At 43.5% G+C, this 19,219-nt stretch overlaps 1 protein-coding gene across 3 annotated transcripts in view; it reads left to right on the forward strand.

The window, feature by feature from the left end:
* LOC115148820 (drebrin) overlaps positions 1 to 14,753 on the forward strand; it is a 98,963-nt gene extending 84,210 nt beyond the window's left edge. For 2 of the 3 annotated variants that reach the window (XM_029691074.1, XM_029691075.1), the window contains exons 6-15: positions 487 to 564; positions 1,284 to 1,435; positions 1,526 to 1,583; positions 2,518 to 2,574; positions 2,960 to 3,074; positions 4,190 to 4,318; positions 7,156 to 7,269; positions 11,082 to 11,530; positions 11,999 to 12,089; positions 12,324 to 14,753. In XM_029691074.1, coding sequence (XP_029546934.1) covers positions 487 to 564; positions 1,284 to 1,435; positions 1,526 to 1,583; positions 2,518 to 2,574; positions 2,960 to 3,074; positions 4,190 to 4,318; positions 7,156 to 7,269; positions 11,082 to 11,530; positions 11,999 to 12,089; positions 12,324 to 12,376 — 1,296 coding nt within the window. In that variant the 3' untranslated portion in view covers positions 12,377 to 14,753. The remainder of the gene's footprint in view (positions 1 to 486; positions 565 to 1,283; positions 1,436 to 1,525; positions 1,584 to 2,517; positions 2,575 to 2,959; positions 3,075 to 4,189; positions 4,319 to 7,155; positions 7,270 to 11,081; positions 11,531 to 11,998; positions 12,090 to 12,323) is intronic. The other variant, XM_029691076.1, reaches the window with a different exon arrangement.
* Positions 14,754 to 19,219: the final 4,466 nt, after the last annotated feature.

Raw genomic sequence — 19,219 nt, forward strand, 5'->3', positions numbered from 1 at the left:
CATGTTTTCACTGTCATTATGGGGTATTGTGTGTCAATTTAATCAATGTTGAATTCAGGCTGTAACAGAACAAAGTGTGAAAAATGTCAAAGGGTACAAATACTTTCTGAAGGCACTGTACCTTTTAAGGCCCTCACCTTTAGAGAGAATAGTACAGCCTGTACTTGAACCCCTATCTGAATCATAAATCACTTAGTGCTTTCTTTGCTCTTAATGTAAACGGTCTGATACTCCCCCGGTTATACGTGATATAGATTGAAGTTGTATAACTAATATAATTCATATCCAGGTAGTGGTATACAATAAGTGATATGGTGTGTGTGGAACAGAAATATGACACTGTCTAGTTTGACACTGTTGGTTACAGGGTGGTGGGGTGGAATAGGATTTGGAGGGCACAGAACTGTGCCATGGATCTTTGACGAATGGGTGTAACCGACCACTTCCTGTTTCCCTCTGCTCTTTCTCTATTGGACGAATGTTCAGGGCACCGTGTACACCAAGACCAATGCAGAGATCGAGATGAAGAAGATCAATAGAGAGGAATTCTGGGAGCAAGCCAAGGTAGGAAAGAACATGATTCCAACTGTCAGGAGGATGGAAAAGCGGGATAGAAGAGGGAGGGGGGTTTGACTGGAACAAGGACTCTGGAGACAAGAGCAGCAGCAGTGTTATTCGTTCGTCTTTTTTCCCTCTACCTTTTCCTCAGACTAGTAATGATAGCATGAATAGCGGTTTCAATTTGAGTGTGTGTAGGAGTAGGATCAAAACAAAGTCAAACCATGTCCCCCTTCCTGAAGCATTGCCACTGGCCACATCAACTGCTGTCTGTCCTTTAGGTTATTTGAATTTGAATCATTGTGAGGGGGTGGCTTTGCCCTCTGCAAGTTAGACGCAACTCTGAAATGCAACTTTATCTGAGTAGATTTCCATTTATAAATTGCCTGTTGATTTAGCTTCCTCTCAATAGAAGGACCAAAGCCAAATGTTCTGTTTTGCATTTCAGTCTTGGATGTTTTATGATGTAGTTACTAATTCAAAGCGATTATTGAAGTATTTAGATAATTTTTTAATTAAATATTTGATTGTTTGACAGGGCAGATGTCGGTACAGATAGGGAGACCGATGTGGAGAGGGGTACAGAGGGGCTCGAACCCCAGTCGCCGAGGAGGCATATGTGGTCCGGAAGTCGGAAGCTTAGACCGCTACATCAGACTCCAGCACAGTTATTGAATTATTAAACAAATAATACAATATATTTCTTGGTTCTTTGTGTGTACCAGCGTGAAGAAGAGTTGAGAAAGGAGGAGGAGAGGAAGAAGGTTGCGGAGGAGAGGCAACGCTTTGAGGAGGAGAGAATGGAGCTGGAAAGGAAGGAGCAAGAGGATAGAGAGAAGAGGTACCGCGAAAGGGAGAGGCAAATTGAGGAACACAGGTGGGCCGCCGTGTCTTATGGGTAATGTGAAGTATCACTGTAAACTCTTGTGATTGGTCCATGTGGTAACTTTGTGTGTGTGTGGAGCAGAAAGAAGATGCAAGAGGAAGAGGAGGCCAAAGAGAGGACACGGAACCAGCCCCTCATAGTAAGTGTGTGTCAGGGCTGGGGTCAATTTGAATTGAAGGCTGTCAATTCAGGAAGTAATTTATTTTATTTTATTTTATTTAAAATATATTTTCTTAAACTTTTGACATCTTTTAATCCACAGTTTATTGAGAGGTCATTGAAAATATATGTATTTACGTTTACTTCCTGAATTCATACTGTAGTAAGAGCCATGGCCAGTATTTTTACTCTTTAAGAAAGTGTGTATGTGTGTGTGTGTATAGTAACAGACTACTGTATGCATATTCTTTGTTCTGTGCCAAAGAGGGTCTTGCCTTAGTTATTCCACATCACTGAAAGAGGCAGTCTGCTTTTAGAGTTAATTTCTGATCTAATTTTGAGACAAGTCATGAATCCTTGATATTGTCTGGGGAGAAAAATTAAGAAGAATCAAGAATTACATTTCCTATTTAAAATAAAATCCAGCTTTAATTCAATTGTAGCATCAACATGAATATTTTAACACTGACACAACATGAAACAAGATTTATTCTCCAAATATTGGGTCCCACAATGTTTTCACTTATCTCCTTCCTCTTACCTGGTTAAATAAAGGTGAAATAAAAATAAATAAAAATTACCATTCCACTATAGCCGCTGTTATTTTAAGACTCACTTCCTGCAAAAACAATACTTCTGTTTTCAGAACCCTTATGTCTGTTTCTGTGATGGCTGCCATGCAGTGAGAACGTAATTATGTACTAATGTGGTTGTATGAAATGGTAGACATCTTTTATGCTTCTGTATTGTTGTTTCCAGACAATCATACTGCAATCCTGCTAGTGGTGGATGACATCGCTGTGATTTAAACATGTAGGCTCTGCTACCCCCTGCTGGATAGATGTAGAAGATAGAAACTTTATACTCTTTCTCCTTGTATCTCTGTCTTTCCTGTGCTCTCTCACTCTCTGCAGACAGCAGAACCTAGCTATGAGGATCTGGAGAAAGAGAAGAAGGAGACTGAAGTGGAGGTGGGTTGAAAAAACATAGCATACAAACACTGCTACTACAAAACACACTGTCACTGAAATGACAGATTTTGTTGTAATATAGCCTGCTTTACTTTGCCATGATATAAGATTGTGTGTCCCACTTCTCTCCAGTGTTAGTAAGATGAGACCGAGAGTAAAGCACATTATATCTTAGACTCATGGCCTGTATATGTGTTGTGACAGTAGTACTCCTGGGTTTTGGATCTGTGTTAGTGGGACAACAGGCTACACTAGGATGTGTGTCTCTGACTCTGTGTAAGAGAACTGCTGTGTGAGGTGTGTGTGCCCTTGTGATGTGAGTGTATCACAGGGGTGTGTGTGTTCTAGTTGTCTAATGTTGTACTGTATGTCTGTTTGTTGACAGGAGGCGAAAGCCCTGATTGCCCAGCGGGCGGACAATCCCAGGGAGTTCTTTAAGCAGAAAGAGAAGGCTGTGACCACTGGTGTGGACTTCTCTCCTGTCTCTATCCACAGGGCCGGTAAGACCAGAGGAGAGGGAGGGAGGGTGGGTGGATGTCTTTGGGTCACCAAAACCACCATTCGTCTTGTCATTCACCTCGTCACCTGCCAAGTGCCTGTACTGTACTGTGTGCCCCCAGTGTATCTGTTATCACTGGTAGTGGACAGAGCCCTTTGGACCCAGACACCTAGATATCCCACAGAGATCTGGAAGCCAGGAGAACAGTTGGAGTAGAATTCAGATGAAGATGAGGAGTAATCCAGTTGAAGATGGAAGAAGAGAGACAGATTCTCTAGCGGTGTTCCCTTGCAGACTACATAGAAACAGATAACAAGTGGCTCAAAGGAGCCAGGTGGAGCTGAATGGAAACAGGAAGAAGTGCCTGACTCAGTGAGGGTCTCCACACTGAAGAAGACTCCTGTCCACCTGCAAACCCAAGCAACCAAAGAATCTCCCTGAAACAATCTGTTTTTGTCTACAAGCAACAGCATATTTTCATAACGGACCATAGCCGCTGTGTGCATTCCAAGTCCGTCTGAAGATACTGAACAGAATCCATGTTCAGTTCCTTTCTCCATCATTAATGAGCTTGGTGCAGAAGAACAGGGAGACAAAGATAACAACTTCAAAAAAACAGTGCTTCTCATTTCTACTACATCACTACTTTGTCCACAGTGTGTCATTATCACACTAACCACTCTCTCTTCCTTTCTCTCTTTGACCTCACTTCTTTGGTTTGATTCATGGTTGTGCGTCTATTTGTCTTGTCGTCTGTCTCTCCATTCATCCATCCGTACGTTTTATTCCTCTGGTGTCTCCCTCTGTTCTTCCTCCGGAACCTCTCTTGGGTGTCTCCTCTTCTCTCCTCACTAATGGGTTTATATGGGACCATGCCCATTCCCCCACAATCCTTCACTTCTCACGGGGATCCTCTTGGGCCTTGCCTCGTTTTATCTTGACTTTCTCCTTCCTGTCTTCCTCCTACTCTCCCCTCTCTCTCTCTCTCTCTCTCTCTCTCTCCCCTCTGTCTCTCTCTCACTCTCTCCCTGTCTTTTCTTGTCCTCCCTGCGTCTGTATGTGTGTCGCTCCGTGTGTGTGTGTGTGTGTGTCGCCCTGGGCCCTGTCTTTTGTCAGGCCGCTTGGACAGCCCGTTACCAGGCCGTTTGGACAGCCCGTTCTTGAAGCAGCAGCACAGTCCCAGCGAGCCCAGTCCGCCCCCCCTCTGCACCCCACCTCATGCGAGGCTGCAGCCCGCTGCACCCGGTAGGTACTGGACAGGAGGAGGAGCAGGGAGGACATGGAGACCCCCCCACCCACCCTCACAGGACCACAGTAGAGGACACTCACCCCCAATCCTTCACCACGAACCCCACCCTAAAGCTGCTGTGGCAAACTCGGCCTCTCTCCTACCCCATCCTTTCTCACCCCCGCTAGCTCAGCACTACTGTTAGCTAACCTGGGCCTGACATGCTCTATTCTATTTTGAGTCCTTGGTGAGCATGTGATATAGATACCCATGGTAAAGTGAACCATGTTGGGACTGTCTGTAGGAGATGGGTGGCTGTGCCCTGTGCTAAAAGTCGTCCCAGTGTGATGACAGATCCCATTACAGGCGGTCTCAGCCAGTCAGCACGCTCCTGGTTTGGCCTCTTTCTCTGCACTCCCACTCTGGTGCAGTGTGCTTTTAGTTGTCTTGCTGATTTTTTTTTAATGTATTTTTAATTGTATTTATTTATTTAACCTTTATTTAACCGGTTAGGCTAGTTGAGAACAAGTTCTCATTTACAACTGCGGCCTGGCCAAGAATAAAGCAAAGCAGTTCGACACATACAACAACACGTAGAGACGCCCCACTGAAAATCAGTGCCTTTGACCGCTGCTCCACTCGGGAGCCCCCTTGATGATGGCTGTATCTATCAAAGAGCTGTGTTGATCATGGCCCTTAGATCTGCCTACTATTGCCTCTTCTATATCCAATCACAAATGAATCTTAGTACTAACTCCCCTAACGTACTAACACACTATCTTGTCAACGGCTTCAAGTCTTCCATCCCCTTCACGCCAATGATGTTTACTCCATTATTCCTCCTGGTCGCAATGTTTATATGTTGTCCGCTGAGGTCTGATCTTTTATCCAGGGGTTGTGGGGATGGTAGTATGGTTAGGGGACTAGTCATAGTAAACCCTATCGGGCAGGCTTTCACCTGGAGGAGAGGAGGAGAATTATCCAAACCTGCAAACAGTAGGTTCCATGCTTCATTACTTGTTTTGGTGATCTCACTTCATGTCCACCTTTACCCCCTTCTCCCTACCCTGTTTCTGCTCTCATGCTACTCTTGGACTGTGACGCTCCGCCCGTACACACATACCTCGCGTACCTCCTGAACTATGACCTGTGTGTGTGTATGTCGTCGTCGAGCTGCTCGTTCATTTGTGTTGCCTGTGGTCTCTGGGCTTGTGTTGTGGGCCCTGTGTGACCGTTATGGATGTTACCTCTGACCTATGTGGAGTTTTGTACTGGAACTGTACTGTGTCTTTCTTAATGTTGTGTGGTCTGTCTGTGAAGGCAGCTCTGGTGAGGGTGGCCAACCAGTTCCAACTAGTTCTTACTAGACCCAACACCCTAGATATGTCATAAAAGTTTTCCTGCAAATGGATTCCTATAGCACCATGAAATTCAGCCTGTACATTTCACCTCTGCATGCAAAATATTGCCCCCCTTAAATTGAAACTGTGTTTATAAATGGTTCAGCTTTGATGAGGACGGGACAATATCCTATCCTCTCTTCTCTTAGTATTTAAAGACCCCTAGATTAGTGGTGAAGTGGGAACCCCACCCAAGCAAGATGCTGTAGTCACTGTATATCATCACCAGTCATGTACAGTCAGTCATCTTTATGTCCAGTTGCTCCCAGTCACAGTGATGTTGGTCATTATCAACGGTTTGTTGGTGCTTTGTCTCTTAGTAATCACGACCATGTTCTGTTACTGTGTCCGCAGTTCCTGGTCTGAATTGAAGGGAATTGTGTTTGGTGTATCAGCCTTTATAATGTGCTGGGGTTTATTCGTTGAATGGATATTAATTCTTTGTCATCGAGATTCGCCGCCCTCAGGTCAAATCTCCCAGGTCATTCTTTGCAATGTGCATTACAGAGAATCACTAGCTGACTCAAAAACAGATTTATCCACAAATCACTTCATGTGTCATTTTGATGGACAATACACACATCCACAATGTATACCGGGGCATGGTTATATCAGTCACGACAAAAAACAAAGGTAATCCTCCACACAGTACTGCTGCTCTCAGGTGAATTCATTGTTTAGTTCAAGACAACATCACCATGAAGATCTGACGGTCTTTTTGCTCGAGGTGTTGAAGGACGCCCCTAAGCACAGATCTAGGATCAGCTTACTTTACCTCTGTGCTAATCATAATCATCGGATGTCTGACCTGTCTCAGTGGTTAGGGGCAACTTGTACCTGCAGTACTGATTGAAGGCCGTGTATTGTAGAGGAGAGAAGATATAGCCCTTATGGAGGAACTGTTGCTGCAGCTCATGCATGGGAATATCACTGTTGCTGCTGCTTACTTACAGCTATATGCACAAATGCCTGCTGGGAAGGACCCTCGCTTCACCGCCGCCAGTGATGTCACCCATGCGTCACATGATCTCATCCCCAGCTGCATTTGTGCTTTAGCAGATATACAGCTGCTGTTGCACCGTTCTATTGACATGAATAACTACACCGTCGCTATTGAAATGAATAACTACACCGTTGTCATCTCCAGTGTGAAATTGAAATCAATGTTCAGGCTAGCCTGATTGTGCTTATTGTGACCAATGGTGGTATTTCATTGTGTTCATTATGTGATTTTGTGGTGGCATTTTGACTGTGTTTAGTATTTGGTTGTTTGGTAACATTTTTGAATGTGCTTTTGACTGTGGGGTAGTGCTGTATTTTTGTGTTGGTGATTTGAATGTTAGGTGTCATTTTGATTGTGAGTGAAGGTATTGCACAATGGTGATGTTGGGTGGTGATTATGGGAAGTTGTGGTGGTCTTCCCTCTCAATGTGTGTTGTCTGACCTTCCTCCAGATGGTGATGATGAAGGGAGCTCAGACCACAGCATGGGGACGTCCCCAACGCCTATCCCTAAAATAGTCACCACACCCATCCAGGAGGCAGAGGACGACAGCCGGAACGAGTGGGGTAAGACTGGACAGAGTTGTTATACTGGGGCCTGAGGGCCTAACAAGGACATAAATAGTTGATTTTCTGTTTGATTATGTTGCTACAGGCTACTTTGTACATGGTTAATGTTAGCATTTAAAACTATTGAGAGCCCTGGCCCTGTTGGCATTTATTTTTTTTAACAATTATTTAACTAGACAAGTCAGTTAAGAACAAATTCTTATTTACAATGACGGCCTACCCCGCCCAAACCCTAACCCAGACAACGCTGGGCCAATTGTGCTCCGCCCTATGGGACTCCCAATCACAGCTGGTTGTGATACAGCCTGACTATCATTTATCCCATACAAAAACACACACACACACACACACACACACACACACACACACTGGGACTGTGTGTTTGCCCAGGCCTCATTTGCCTTCACAGATGGCTGGGCTTCCCCTGCTCATGTCTAGGCCTTAGTGGCACTCTGATACATATACTGTAGACTATGGGTATTGTGTGTAGATTGATGAAAAAAAATAATGATGTAATCCATTTTAAAATAAGGCTTTCTGAATGAATGCGCTGTACATTTTACGGACCCAGTATATTTTACAATGGTTATCTTTTGTTTGTTTTTAGTCCCATCCTTCAGCTCCACTCAACCCCTTCCATCTGTCTCTGAACCCCTCCCATCTGTCTCTGAACCCCTCCCATCTGTCTCTGAACCCCTCCCATCTATCTCTGAACCCCTCCCATCTGTCTCTGAACCCCTCCCATCTGTCTCTGAACCCCTCCCATCTGTCTCTGAACCCCTCCCATCTGTCTCTGAACCCCTCCCATCTATCTCTGAACCCCTCCCATCTGTCTCTGAACCCCTCCCATCTGTCTCTGAACCCCTCCCATCTGTCTCTGAACCCCTCCCATCTGTCTCTGAACCCCTCCCATCTGTCTCTGAACCCCTTCCATCTGTCTCTGAACCCCTCCCATCTGTCTCTGAACCCCTCCCATCTGTCTCTGAACCCCTCCCATCTGTCTCTGAACCCCTCCCATCTGTCTCTGAACCCCTCCCATCTGTCTCTGAACCCCTCCCATCTGTCTCTGAACCCCTCCCATCTGTCTCTGAACCCCTCCCATCTGTCTCTGAACCCCTCCCATCTGTCTCTGAACCCCTCCCATCTGTCTCTGAACCCCTCCCATCTGTCTCTGAACCCCTCCCATCTGTCTCTGAACCCCTCCCATCTGTCTCTGAACCCCTCCCATCTATCTCTGAACCCCTCCCATCTGTCTCTGAACCCCTCCCATCTGTCTCTGAACCCCTCCCATCTATCTCTGAACCCCTCCCATCTATCTCTGACCATTATCCACTTTTGATTTCTATTTGCCATATATATTTCAACCGTGCTGTGATGTTTCACAAAAGTTCTGAACCTTTCTATTCTCATAGTTTCTACAGATTGTAAATGAAAGCAGTTTATTTTGCTAAGAGTATTATTATAGTATCGATCGATTGAGTGTGACTTTTCAAATCCCCCAGCAGTGCTATTTGCAGTTAGCTCCAGGTAAATGTTTAAATTCTTCAGCCATTCCTGGACCTGTGACCAAAAACAAGCTACATATGGACAGTACCAAAACAAATGATCTAATGATTCTGTCTCTTCACAGCAAAATCTGCAGAGCTGGGGTGGCGGTTTCCAGTGCCTTCGGAAAGTATTCAGACCCCTTGACTTTTTCCACATTTTGTTAAGTTACAGCCTTATTCTAAAATTGATTTACATTTTTTTTTTAAATCCTCAGCAATCTACACACAATACCCCATATTGACAAAGCGAAAACAGGTTTTTAGAAATATTTGCAAATCTATTAAAACTAAAAAAAGAGAGACCTTATTTACATAAGTATTCAGACCCTTTGCTATGAGAGTAGAAATTGAGCTCCGGTGCATCCTGTTTCCACTGATCATCCTTGAGATGTGTCTGCAACTTGATTGGAGTCCACCTGTGGTAAATTCAATTTATTGGACATGATTTGGAAAGTCCCACACCTGTCTATATAAAGTCCCACAGTTGACCGTGCATGTCAGAGCAAAAACCAAGCAATGAGGTCGAAGGAATTGTCCGTAGAGCTCCGAGACATGATTGTGTCGAGGCACAGATCTGGGGGAAGGGTACCAAAACAGCATTGAATGTCCCCAAGAACACAGTGGCCTCCATAATTCTTAAAAGGAAGAAGTTTGGAATCACCAAGACTCTTCCTAGAGCTGGCCGCCCGGTCAAACTGAGCAATCCGGAGACAATGGCCTTGGTCAGGGAGGTGACCAAGAACCCGATGGTCACTCTGACAGAGCTCCAGAGTTCCTCTGTGGAGATGGGAGAACCTTCCAGAAGGACAAATATCTCTGCAGCACTCCCCCAATCAGGCCTTTACGGTAGAGTGGCCAGACAGAAGCCACGTCTCAGTATAAGGCACATGACAGCCCACTTGGAGTTTGCCAAAAGGTAACTTAAGTCTCTCAGACCATGTGACACAAGATTCTCTGGTCTGATGAAACCAAGATTGAACTCTTTGGCCTGAATGCCAAGCGTCACGTCTGGAGGAAACCTGACACCATTCCTACGGTGAAGCATGGTGGTGGCAGCATCATGTTGTGTGGATGTTGCTCAGCAGCAGGTACTAGGAGACTAATCAGGATCAAGGCAAAGATGAACAGAGCAAAGTAGAGAGAGATCCTTGATTGAAACCTGCTCCAGAGCGCTCAGGACCTTAGACTGGGGCAAAGGTTCACCTTCCAACAGGACAATGACTCTAAGCACACAGCCGAGACAACGCAGGAGTGGCTTCAGGACAAGTCTCAATGTCCTTGAGTGGCCCAGCCAGAGCCCAGACTAGAACCCGATCGAACATCTCTGGAGATACCTGAAAATATCTGTGCAGCAATGCTCCCCATCCGACCTGACAGATCTTGAGAGGATCTGCAGAGAAGAATGGGTGAAACTCCCCAAATACAGGTGTGTCAAGCTTGTAGTGTCATACCGAAGTCGACTCGATGCTGTAATTAATCGCTGCCAAAGGTGCTTCAACAAAGTACTGATTTAAAGGGTCTGAATACTTGTAACTTGTGTGTATATATTTAATTTATTTTTATACATTTGTAAAAAAAAAACTATTTTAATCAATTTTAGAATAAGGCTGTAACGTAACAAAATGTGGGAAAAGTCAAGGGGTCTGAATACTCTCCGAAGGCACTGTATATAACGTTCTATTGGTTGCATGAATTTTGTATTATAATTTAAATGGAAAAATTCGTAGTTTTGACTCAATCTCTTCCTAACTATTTTGCAATCTGTTTGGCACAGCTGTCAATTTTTTGGTCCTTAAAATAAACTCGTATACTTTTTTATTTATCACAATTTTCTTTAAACAATTTTGGTCTTTAATGCAGGGCCGACAGACAAGTTCCTTTCTTTCTCCCCCTTCCACTTGCCTCTTCCATTTTTGCAGTAATGCTTTAATAAGTTGTTGTAATTTTGGGTAGAGCAGACATTTCCATATATTTTTGTCAGCTGCATGTGACAGCTCCACCAGTCCTCTTTTATGATATAATTTACAAAGATTGTACTGTTTAAAAAAAAAAGAAGTTTTTATCAATTAGTATATTTGAGTTTAACCATAATATTTGTTGTTTAATTTGTTCTGTCTTTTCTGGTGGATTAAACTGAAATTGCAACCAACTTTCTATAGTTTGTTTTAAAAATGTATGATCGTTGGACTGTTTCGCTTTGTCTCCTATCAGGGCTTATTGATAACAACTTTTGATAACATTCCCTATCTCCCTCCCATCCAGGTGAGCCGAAGCAGCAGCCAGGCCCAGTCGAGGAGTCCACCCCCACCAAGCCCGTTCAGAGCGTGGCCCCCCAGACCCGCCCAGACTCCCAAGCCCCGTCCTCAACCTCGGACGACTACGACCCCTTCTCAGGTTTCAGGCCCCTTCCCGCACCCACCGCCGCAGACCCCCTGGTGGACCTATGGGACAGCAGTCCTGCCACAGGCTCCGCCCCCTCTCAGCCCCTGCCTCCTGGAGGGCGAGTCCAGCCCCTGCTGAGCTTCGACGAGATGGGGGACGTACCATTCTACCCAGGGGGCCCCGGGGGTGCTGAGGACGAGCCCTCCAGCCTGGTGGACGTGGCTGGGACCCACGATATGACCCTGAGCTACCAGCATGCACTGCAGCATGCTTCAGATGACACTCAGCTGATGACCAATGGGGAGACGCTGCTCAAAGAAGGGACTCAGGTCATTACGACATATTACATGACTTGGCAGAACTTTACATTATGTTAGCCTTATGCCATGTAGTTACTTTGAAACTACTTTGATAACCAGGATGTAATTAACATTGAACACATTTTCCTGTATTTCAGCTTGAATTACATATCATGTGGGGTTTATGACTTTGTTTACTTTGTATGCCTGAATTGTTCTCTCCTTTTTCTAAAGTCATAATATTATTGGCCACAAGATGGCAGCAAATGCATTCTACATCAGCAGTAGTGAGTGCTACTGGTTACCTAGGAGAGAGGACACAGAGATACACTAACACACAGTACAGCACTGGATTATACGAATTGCCCCAAGATCACCCAAACTGTACTGTACATGCAGTATTTGTTTGAACCGTGTACCCTTGTGATGGCGTAGCTGGAGGAAAATGTCTATATGCTGAGACAATACTGTTATTAACTAATCTGTCTGCCTGTGCAGGCGAGCGAGGGTTACTTCAGCCAATCGCAGGAGGAGGAGGACTGCTCTGCTAAAATGACCCCAACGCCAGTGTTTTATAACAAGCCACCAGGTGAGCGAGAGAGCGTCATGTTTGGCGAAGTCAGAAACGCATTATTTAAGAACTGCTGTTACACTTCTTTTTGAAGGCAGTCTGATGTATGATGGTTACGGTATGTGGCTGTTTCTGTCCTCTTCTTTGACATATTGTAACACACCCTTGATGAAAATACTTAAGTGTTTGTGGGTGTGCAAAGAGTGACTCAGTGGATTTGTGGATGTTTATCTATGCACTGTGTGTGTACAGAGATTGACATCACGTGCTGGGACACGGACCCTGTAATGGAGGACAGCGACTAGACGATGGCGGAGTAGTACAGTCCGGTGGAGGGAAGTAGAAACAACGCATCATCAACGTCAAAACAGATTTTTTTTTAAGTAATAATAACAAGTCTTGCATAAAAATAAAAAAAATCTGTATAATGTTCTAGAATAAAACAAAAAAATGTTAGCCACCGAAAAGGTTGTCGAGTTATTGTTAGAGATGCTAATTGGTTGATGAGCTCTTGTTTTTTTGTTTTTTTTATTTATTTCTTAGATTTCTCCTTATTTGCTATGCAGAGTAAATAGCAGGGAGTGACAACAACTTTCTTGCGTACTTATATACACAGCTCAGTAGCTCACATCTGTGTCTTCTACAGCAGATATGACCCCTGTACCAGACAGGTAGCCTATTAAAAGGTAGTGCAAACCCTTTTGTGACCAATCACAATTATTCCTACCACAGCCCCCTCCTCTTCTCTCCCCTAACCCTGGGCCCCACCTTCCACCCTCCCTAGTGCCAAGAGTTGCCCTGCTATGGCCCTAGCTTTGGCCCTCTCCCCTGAGGCCTAGGGGACCTAACCACCCCGCCCCATTCTGGGTAGCTCTTTGGGGATAAAAGTGGGCACGGTGCCTGGGGGAAGGGCGAGGGGGATCAGAGAGGAAATGGTGCCAAGTGTAATCCTGCATTTTTCAATGTGTCAGTTTGGCCATGGGGTCTTACTCGTAATCCACTGTAGGCAGATAGAGGAGGAGCGGGGAACCAGACAAAGGCATGGCGGACATCATAGTACAGGCTGGGATAGCAGTACTATTGTAGTAAAACCCTAATATATATATATGTGCAAGTCACTTTGAAAAGGAATATCTATCGTAGTTTCTTATTGTTGTGATGGTTGGCATACACACATTTCCCCTAGTCTGTTTTCCTGCTGGGAAAGTATTACTGCTATCCCAGCAGAAAATCAGACTAAAGGAAAATGTGTATATTTTTTACTACCGATTTTAAAAGTGTACTAGAAATTAATATTCAGGATCTTTGAATCATGGCCATAGCTGTAGTCTCGTTTTGTTACGTCTCCAGTGAAAACTAGGCAATAACTATATCGAGAGTACTCAGATGGGAACGAGGACATTCGTCACACGTTGTGGCACTATGAACGGAACAGTGTGTCTTGTGCTAAGGTTGTTGGGGAGCTGCTACAGTAGTCTCTGCTTTATAACACGATACCCTTCTTTTCAGTAGACACAAATTCACTCTTTTGCATTCCATCTGTTTAAATTTCCCTCGTCCTTCTTTTAAAAGGATATTTTTCACATGCACGCACCCTTGATGGCCTCATAGGCACTATTGTAATTCTACCGTAGGGTCTACGTTGTTTTTGCACAGGTCTCATTGCCTGCTTGACTTTCACCCAGTCATCTCAGTTCTGATTTCACCCATACAGTCTAAATGAGAAACAGTACAGTAGACTAGCTTCACCAGTAGGCCTTAGAAATTATTTTGATCATCAAGACTCATTATCCTCATTATGTTATTAATGCTCCAATGTTTAGGACAGATGATTATTGACGCGACCCCTCCCCCCCCACACGGCTTGTAGACTGTCTTTCTCAGTCTTCCTTCATATGATCTAGAGGTTGTTTCTTATTGTTACTGTTCAAGGGTAGTTTCATTTCTGAGATTCCACACCTCTGATCTGATTCTAAATAAATCCTGTCTTTCTTATCCGTAGAGATGGAACAGTTCTATGTTGTTATATCTCTGTTCTTACCGCAGAGTTCTGAGTGGGAACCAGCAAGCAATAAGAAAGAAAAAAAACAATGTTTTTTTTTGTCCTGTAAATAGCGTTTGATATTTAGTAATATACAACTAATGATCGACTAACACTTTTTTTTGTCATTGTGGCCCTTATGATTATGACACTTTGAATTGAGGCTCGTTGTGGGATTGAGTGAGATTTTTAAATGAAGTTTCTTTGAAGAGAGATTTGAAATGTGAGTCGTGGTGGGATTCCATATCCCTCGCAGCCTTTTCTGTATATGAGAATCCCCTAATGCTTGGTAAGAGCCGACCAACCCGCATCTTTAGCAGTAACTGACACCGTTTCCACATAATTTCAATGTATACTTCTTCACTCTGATAACCTCCTGGTTAGTGATTTATTATTCTCTCCCTATTGCACTACTAGGAGACTACTACTCTACTACTACTACCCCTAATACTCGCCCCAAAGCAAGGCTTAGCTGTTCCTTGTCTTAACTAATCTCTTTTTATTTAAAAGATAGAAATAAAAAGATTCTCTTCCCTCTTTTGCTTCTGCTTCTCACACACTGTTTTTTTAAATAAGCGCAAGATCTTTTGTGACATGCTAAGTGCTGATGTATGTTAATAAAAGACTTAAAAACCTCCAAACGATGACTTCAGAATTTTGATTTTAACATTTTTTATTTTTGCCCCCTTCTCCCCAATCCGGTTGTACAATTGGGGCAGCAGGTTGCCTAGTGGTTAGAGCATTGGGCCAGTAACCAAAAGGTTGCTGGATCGAATCCCTGAGCTGACATGGTAAAAATTCTGCACCTGAACAAGGCAGTTAACCCACTGTTCCCCGGTAGGCCATCATTGTAAATAAGAATTTGTTCTTAACTGACTTGCCTAGTTAAATAAAAAATTATTATAAAAAAAAATCCAATGCAACATTGAGCACTGAAATATTATCATGACTTAAGGAGGAAGTGCAAAGGGAAATGCTAGCATCATAGAATTAAATAGAACATTAGAATGAACATTGGCATCCCTGCAACGTGACTAAAATGACATCCGTTTTGGTCAGGGAATCTTATAGCATATATTGTTGGACGTTCACTGTTTTATTTACATTTAAATTATCTGGCAATCAAATATCTCTTCAAAGCAGGTATGATCATGAACACAAAACATCCAGCAACATTGAAACACAAGTCTGTCAAAGCCACTTGTCATGTTTGTTTTTAATCTATATTTTTATTCAACTGCACTTTATTAAAGAGATGTTGGTACCATCGACTTAGCCATTGTCCAGGTATGGTTCAATGAAGACCCTTTCTCACAGGTATACATAGAACACATAGGCTGTGTCCCATATGGCACCCTATTCCCCATATAGTTCCTATGGGCCCCGGTCAAAAGTACTATATAGGTAGTAGGGGGACATTTTTGCTATGCATTCCATACAATACAGTAGTAGCAGCAGATGTAGGAGTGACTAACAGAGAACAGCTCCTGCAGTCAGATGTATACAGAACACTTTGCATGCTACATGCTGTACAGACAGTCACAGTGGAACAGGTATGTATTTGTGAGGAGGTGTTACAGACAGAGAGTCCATACTATGGCAGGGCCACGTCCTGCTATAAGCCATATCAATCTGTAGCCTGTCTGGACCGATATGCTTCCTTGGATGGTAAATAAATGTCTGTTTGAATTTCTCAAATGATGGATATCCCACAGTGATGCCAACCCGATGTTAGAGAAACGGTCCATTCTGTCAGGGCATTTTATTGATCTCCTCAAAATGGCTGCCACATTGCCAGCTAGACAGTTGATGTACCCGGGCACAGAGGTACCGTTAATGCGTCAGTGACATTAAAAGCAATCTCCATTTTGAAGTAGTCCATATTCTTCTTCACGATTGACTGATCCCTCCTCATAACCCGGTTGGACATGACTCCAACAGGGTCACCAGGATGGACCAGCCAAGGAAGTTGGAAGTCCCACCCAGTTGAATACATTAAAGTGGTGGAAGCCCTCAATGGCGCTGCAAATACTAATACCTTTTGGCCACTAGAGGCCTCTCATTCTCTATGATATGGGTCCAGTTCCAACTGTGTTGAGTGACCCCTGGGTTAGGAGATGGGGAACTCTGTCAGACACTACTGACAGTCCCAGTCCCACACTAGTAGCTAGAAGCCATGTAACCTAGCCCAGTGGCCCATATCCATTGTGCTCTGACTATGTTCAGCACTGGCCACACAGCTGACGTTCCCATTCACTCTATGTAAACAGACTCTGAGCTAGCACTCTGGCCTGGTGGTTGCCAAGCAACACGTAGGCCAACAGAGGAAGGATGACAGTTTACACCTCTGTCTTTTCCTTCTGTGGCGGAGGAGGGGAAAGAGAAAATGAAAACCGCATAAACAAAATAACAGTTGTACAATTAAATAAGCGACTGGAATCGAGGCATGACAGCTCAGAAGCAATTGTCAATCAAACAAGAACACTGTATATGACATGTTGTGTGATTTAAACAGAAAACATTTGGCAAAATAATATTTAACATTATTTCTACATTCAAGCATGGATAGAAACACCTCAAATTAGTGTTCATTTTCAGTTACACTTATATCATCAATCTGTACATTCAGGGGCCATGATAATCAGCTTAAATTGATTGTTCCAAAAAAGGGAAACTCCTAAGCTCTCAAAATGATTGTCTAAATGCAATTTGTATACTGTAAAAAAAACTAAAACAGCATCTGGAATAAACTTAATGGACTGTCTCAATTTTAGGTTTTCACACGATAACCACAACTACCTTAATATATAAATAAGTGCTCTTTGACATTCCCCTATTGCCCCTCGCTTCAAACTGCAATCCTTTTTTTACCTCTCAGTAATAACATCTCTATTTACAGGAATGACCTCAAGTAGCTTTCTCTCATGCTCTCTTTCTCCTCTCACCCCTTTCTCTCTCTCTCGCCCTCCTGTCTCTCCATCTCTCTCTTTCCGTTGGGTACTGTATGTTCCCTACCTGCACATTTGTATAACCTGCTGTGCCCCAAACTGTAATGGTGGTGTTCCTTGGATTGAAGACCTCCAATCCAATTCCCTAACTCGAGCCCCCTTGAGGGCTGAACCAAGCTGACAAGCTTCCTAATTTGTCCAAGCATCTCAAGGGTACTGCCAGGTAAGCCCATCAAATAATGCATTAATTTCAGTGGTTACATAATGTGATTGAATTGGGTTACATAACAGCTAATAACAAAGAGGTGGACCTTGGTGGGTAACATGGTTCCTAATAGGCTGTAAAGGGGGTCCGTTTTGGATGGATTCAGAAGAGGGAAATACTTTGGCCTTGATGCAATCAACACACTATTGTTCATATCTCACTCACATTTTTTCTCATGATTTTTCAGATTTTTCCCCTGCAAAAGCATCTGGGGCACGACTGCGTAATCAAAATATGAAAGTAATTTCAGATTAAGCCGACATGCAGGGTTTACCGTGAATGCAGTCTCCGCAGACGGGGAACATTGCCTTTAAATGTAATCATGCTGTTACGCTGATCATCAGCGCTACGGACTGAATTCAGCACTTAATCACACTAGCTGTGAAACATTTTTGAAAACAGAAAAAATATTCCCAAAATATAATTGGTTGTGAGTGACAAGGAAAAGCACTTGTTTAAAGCCCCCCCCCCCCCCCCCCCCCCCCCCAGAGGGTGTATGCTAATTATACATTCCTTAATGGGAATTATTAGATTAAACACTTATGCTTCAGCACTAGGCTAGGGTTCCTCGTCAGACTCAGCGAGATGACGAGCTGTCTGAAAGTCATTCAAAACACCATTGGTGCCGAGAGAAGGGGTCAGATACTATGAGAGCGAGAGAGAGAGAAACCCATGAATAGCTAAATAATATTTGAGGAAAAAAGGAACGAAAATCCTGTGTCTGCAATTGCTGCATGGTGATGGGTTTGCTTTGCTACCATGACGGTTTCAATTTTCTGTAATGGTATCTGCTGTATGCACTGTAGCACACGCATGGCAATGTGAAGGAGTGTTTCACAGTCACATCTAGCCTAATGAGTAGCTTGAGAGGGAGAGAAATGGATTTACAATCTCGATGAAACGCTTCACTGATGGACAGATAGAGACCATTAGGAAGTAATTTACAACCCAGAGAGGGAGAGAAAGGAAATCTTATGATTAGCATTATGAATTATTTATACAAAGGTTAAAATTCTTCGGATAGAGGGAACTTATTCCTGCTGGAAAAAGGCTGCTGTCTCTCTTTGTACTTGATTGGACTAATGATTTAGGAGCTAGACCACACACGCACAACCATACACTTGCTTGCACACACACATGCACACACACACACACACAGTCATCCATACACCGAGGAGCAACAATCCCCAGTTGTGGTTTATTAAATTGATATTCATAGTCCACATAGTCCCAGAACATCTTGAAGATATGACAGTAATGATGAAGAGCTTTTTCAATACATAACAATGTTTCCATTGCACATCACAATTCTCAGAGCAGGGTAATAGCTACTGAGTTCAGCAACTCTCTTGGTCCTTCACTGTTAATGTTATACAACAGGAGCAAACCAGAGCTACTAGAGGTCTTTCTACCTGGAGTTGCTAGGGGGCCAAGGCATCATAGGCAACAGACAGTTCCAGGGAGCCATGGCAACAGCAGACTCATATACTGAGAGCACAAAACATTAGGAACACCTTTCCATGACAGACTGACCAGATTAATCTAGGTGAACGCTATGATCACTTATTGATGCCACTTATTAAATCCACTTCAATCTGTGTAGATAAAGGGGAGGAGACAGGTTAAAGAATGATTTTTCAGTGGTGTAAAGTACTTGTAGTACTTTCAAGTATTTTTACTTAAGTTGTTTTTGGGGGTATCTGTACTTTACTATTTGTATTTTTGACAACGTTTACGAAAGAAAATTATGTACTTTTTACTCCATACATTTTCCCTGACACCCAAAAGTACTCGTTACATTTTGAATGCTCAGAAGGACAGGAAAATGGAGAACATCCCTGGTCATCCCTACTGCCTCTGATCTGGCGGACTCACTAAACACATGCTTTGTTTG

This window comes from Salmo trutta, chromosome 15 (assembly GCF_901001165.1).
Source record: "Salmo trutta chromosome 15, fSalTru1.1, whole genome shotgun sequence".
Lineage (NCBI taxonomy): Eukaryota > Metazoa > Chordata > Actinopteri > Salmoniformes > Salmonidae > Salmo > Salmo trutta.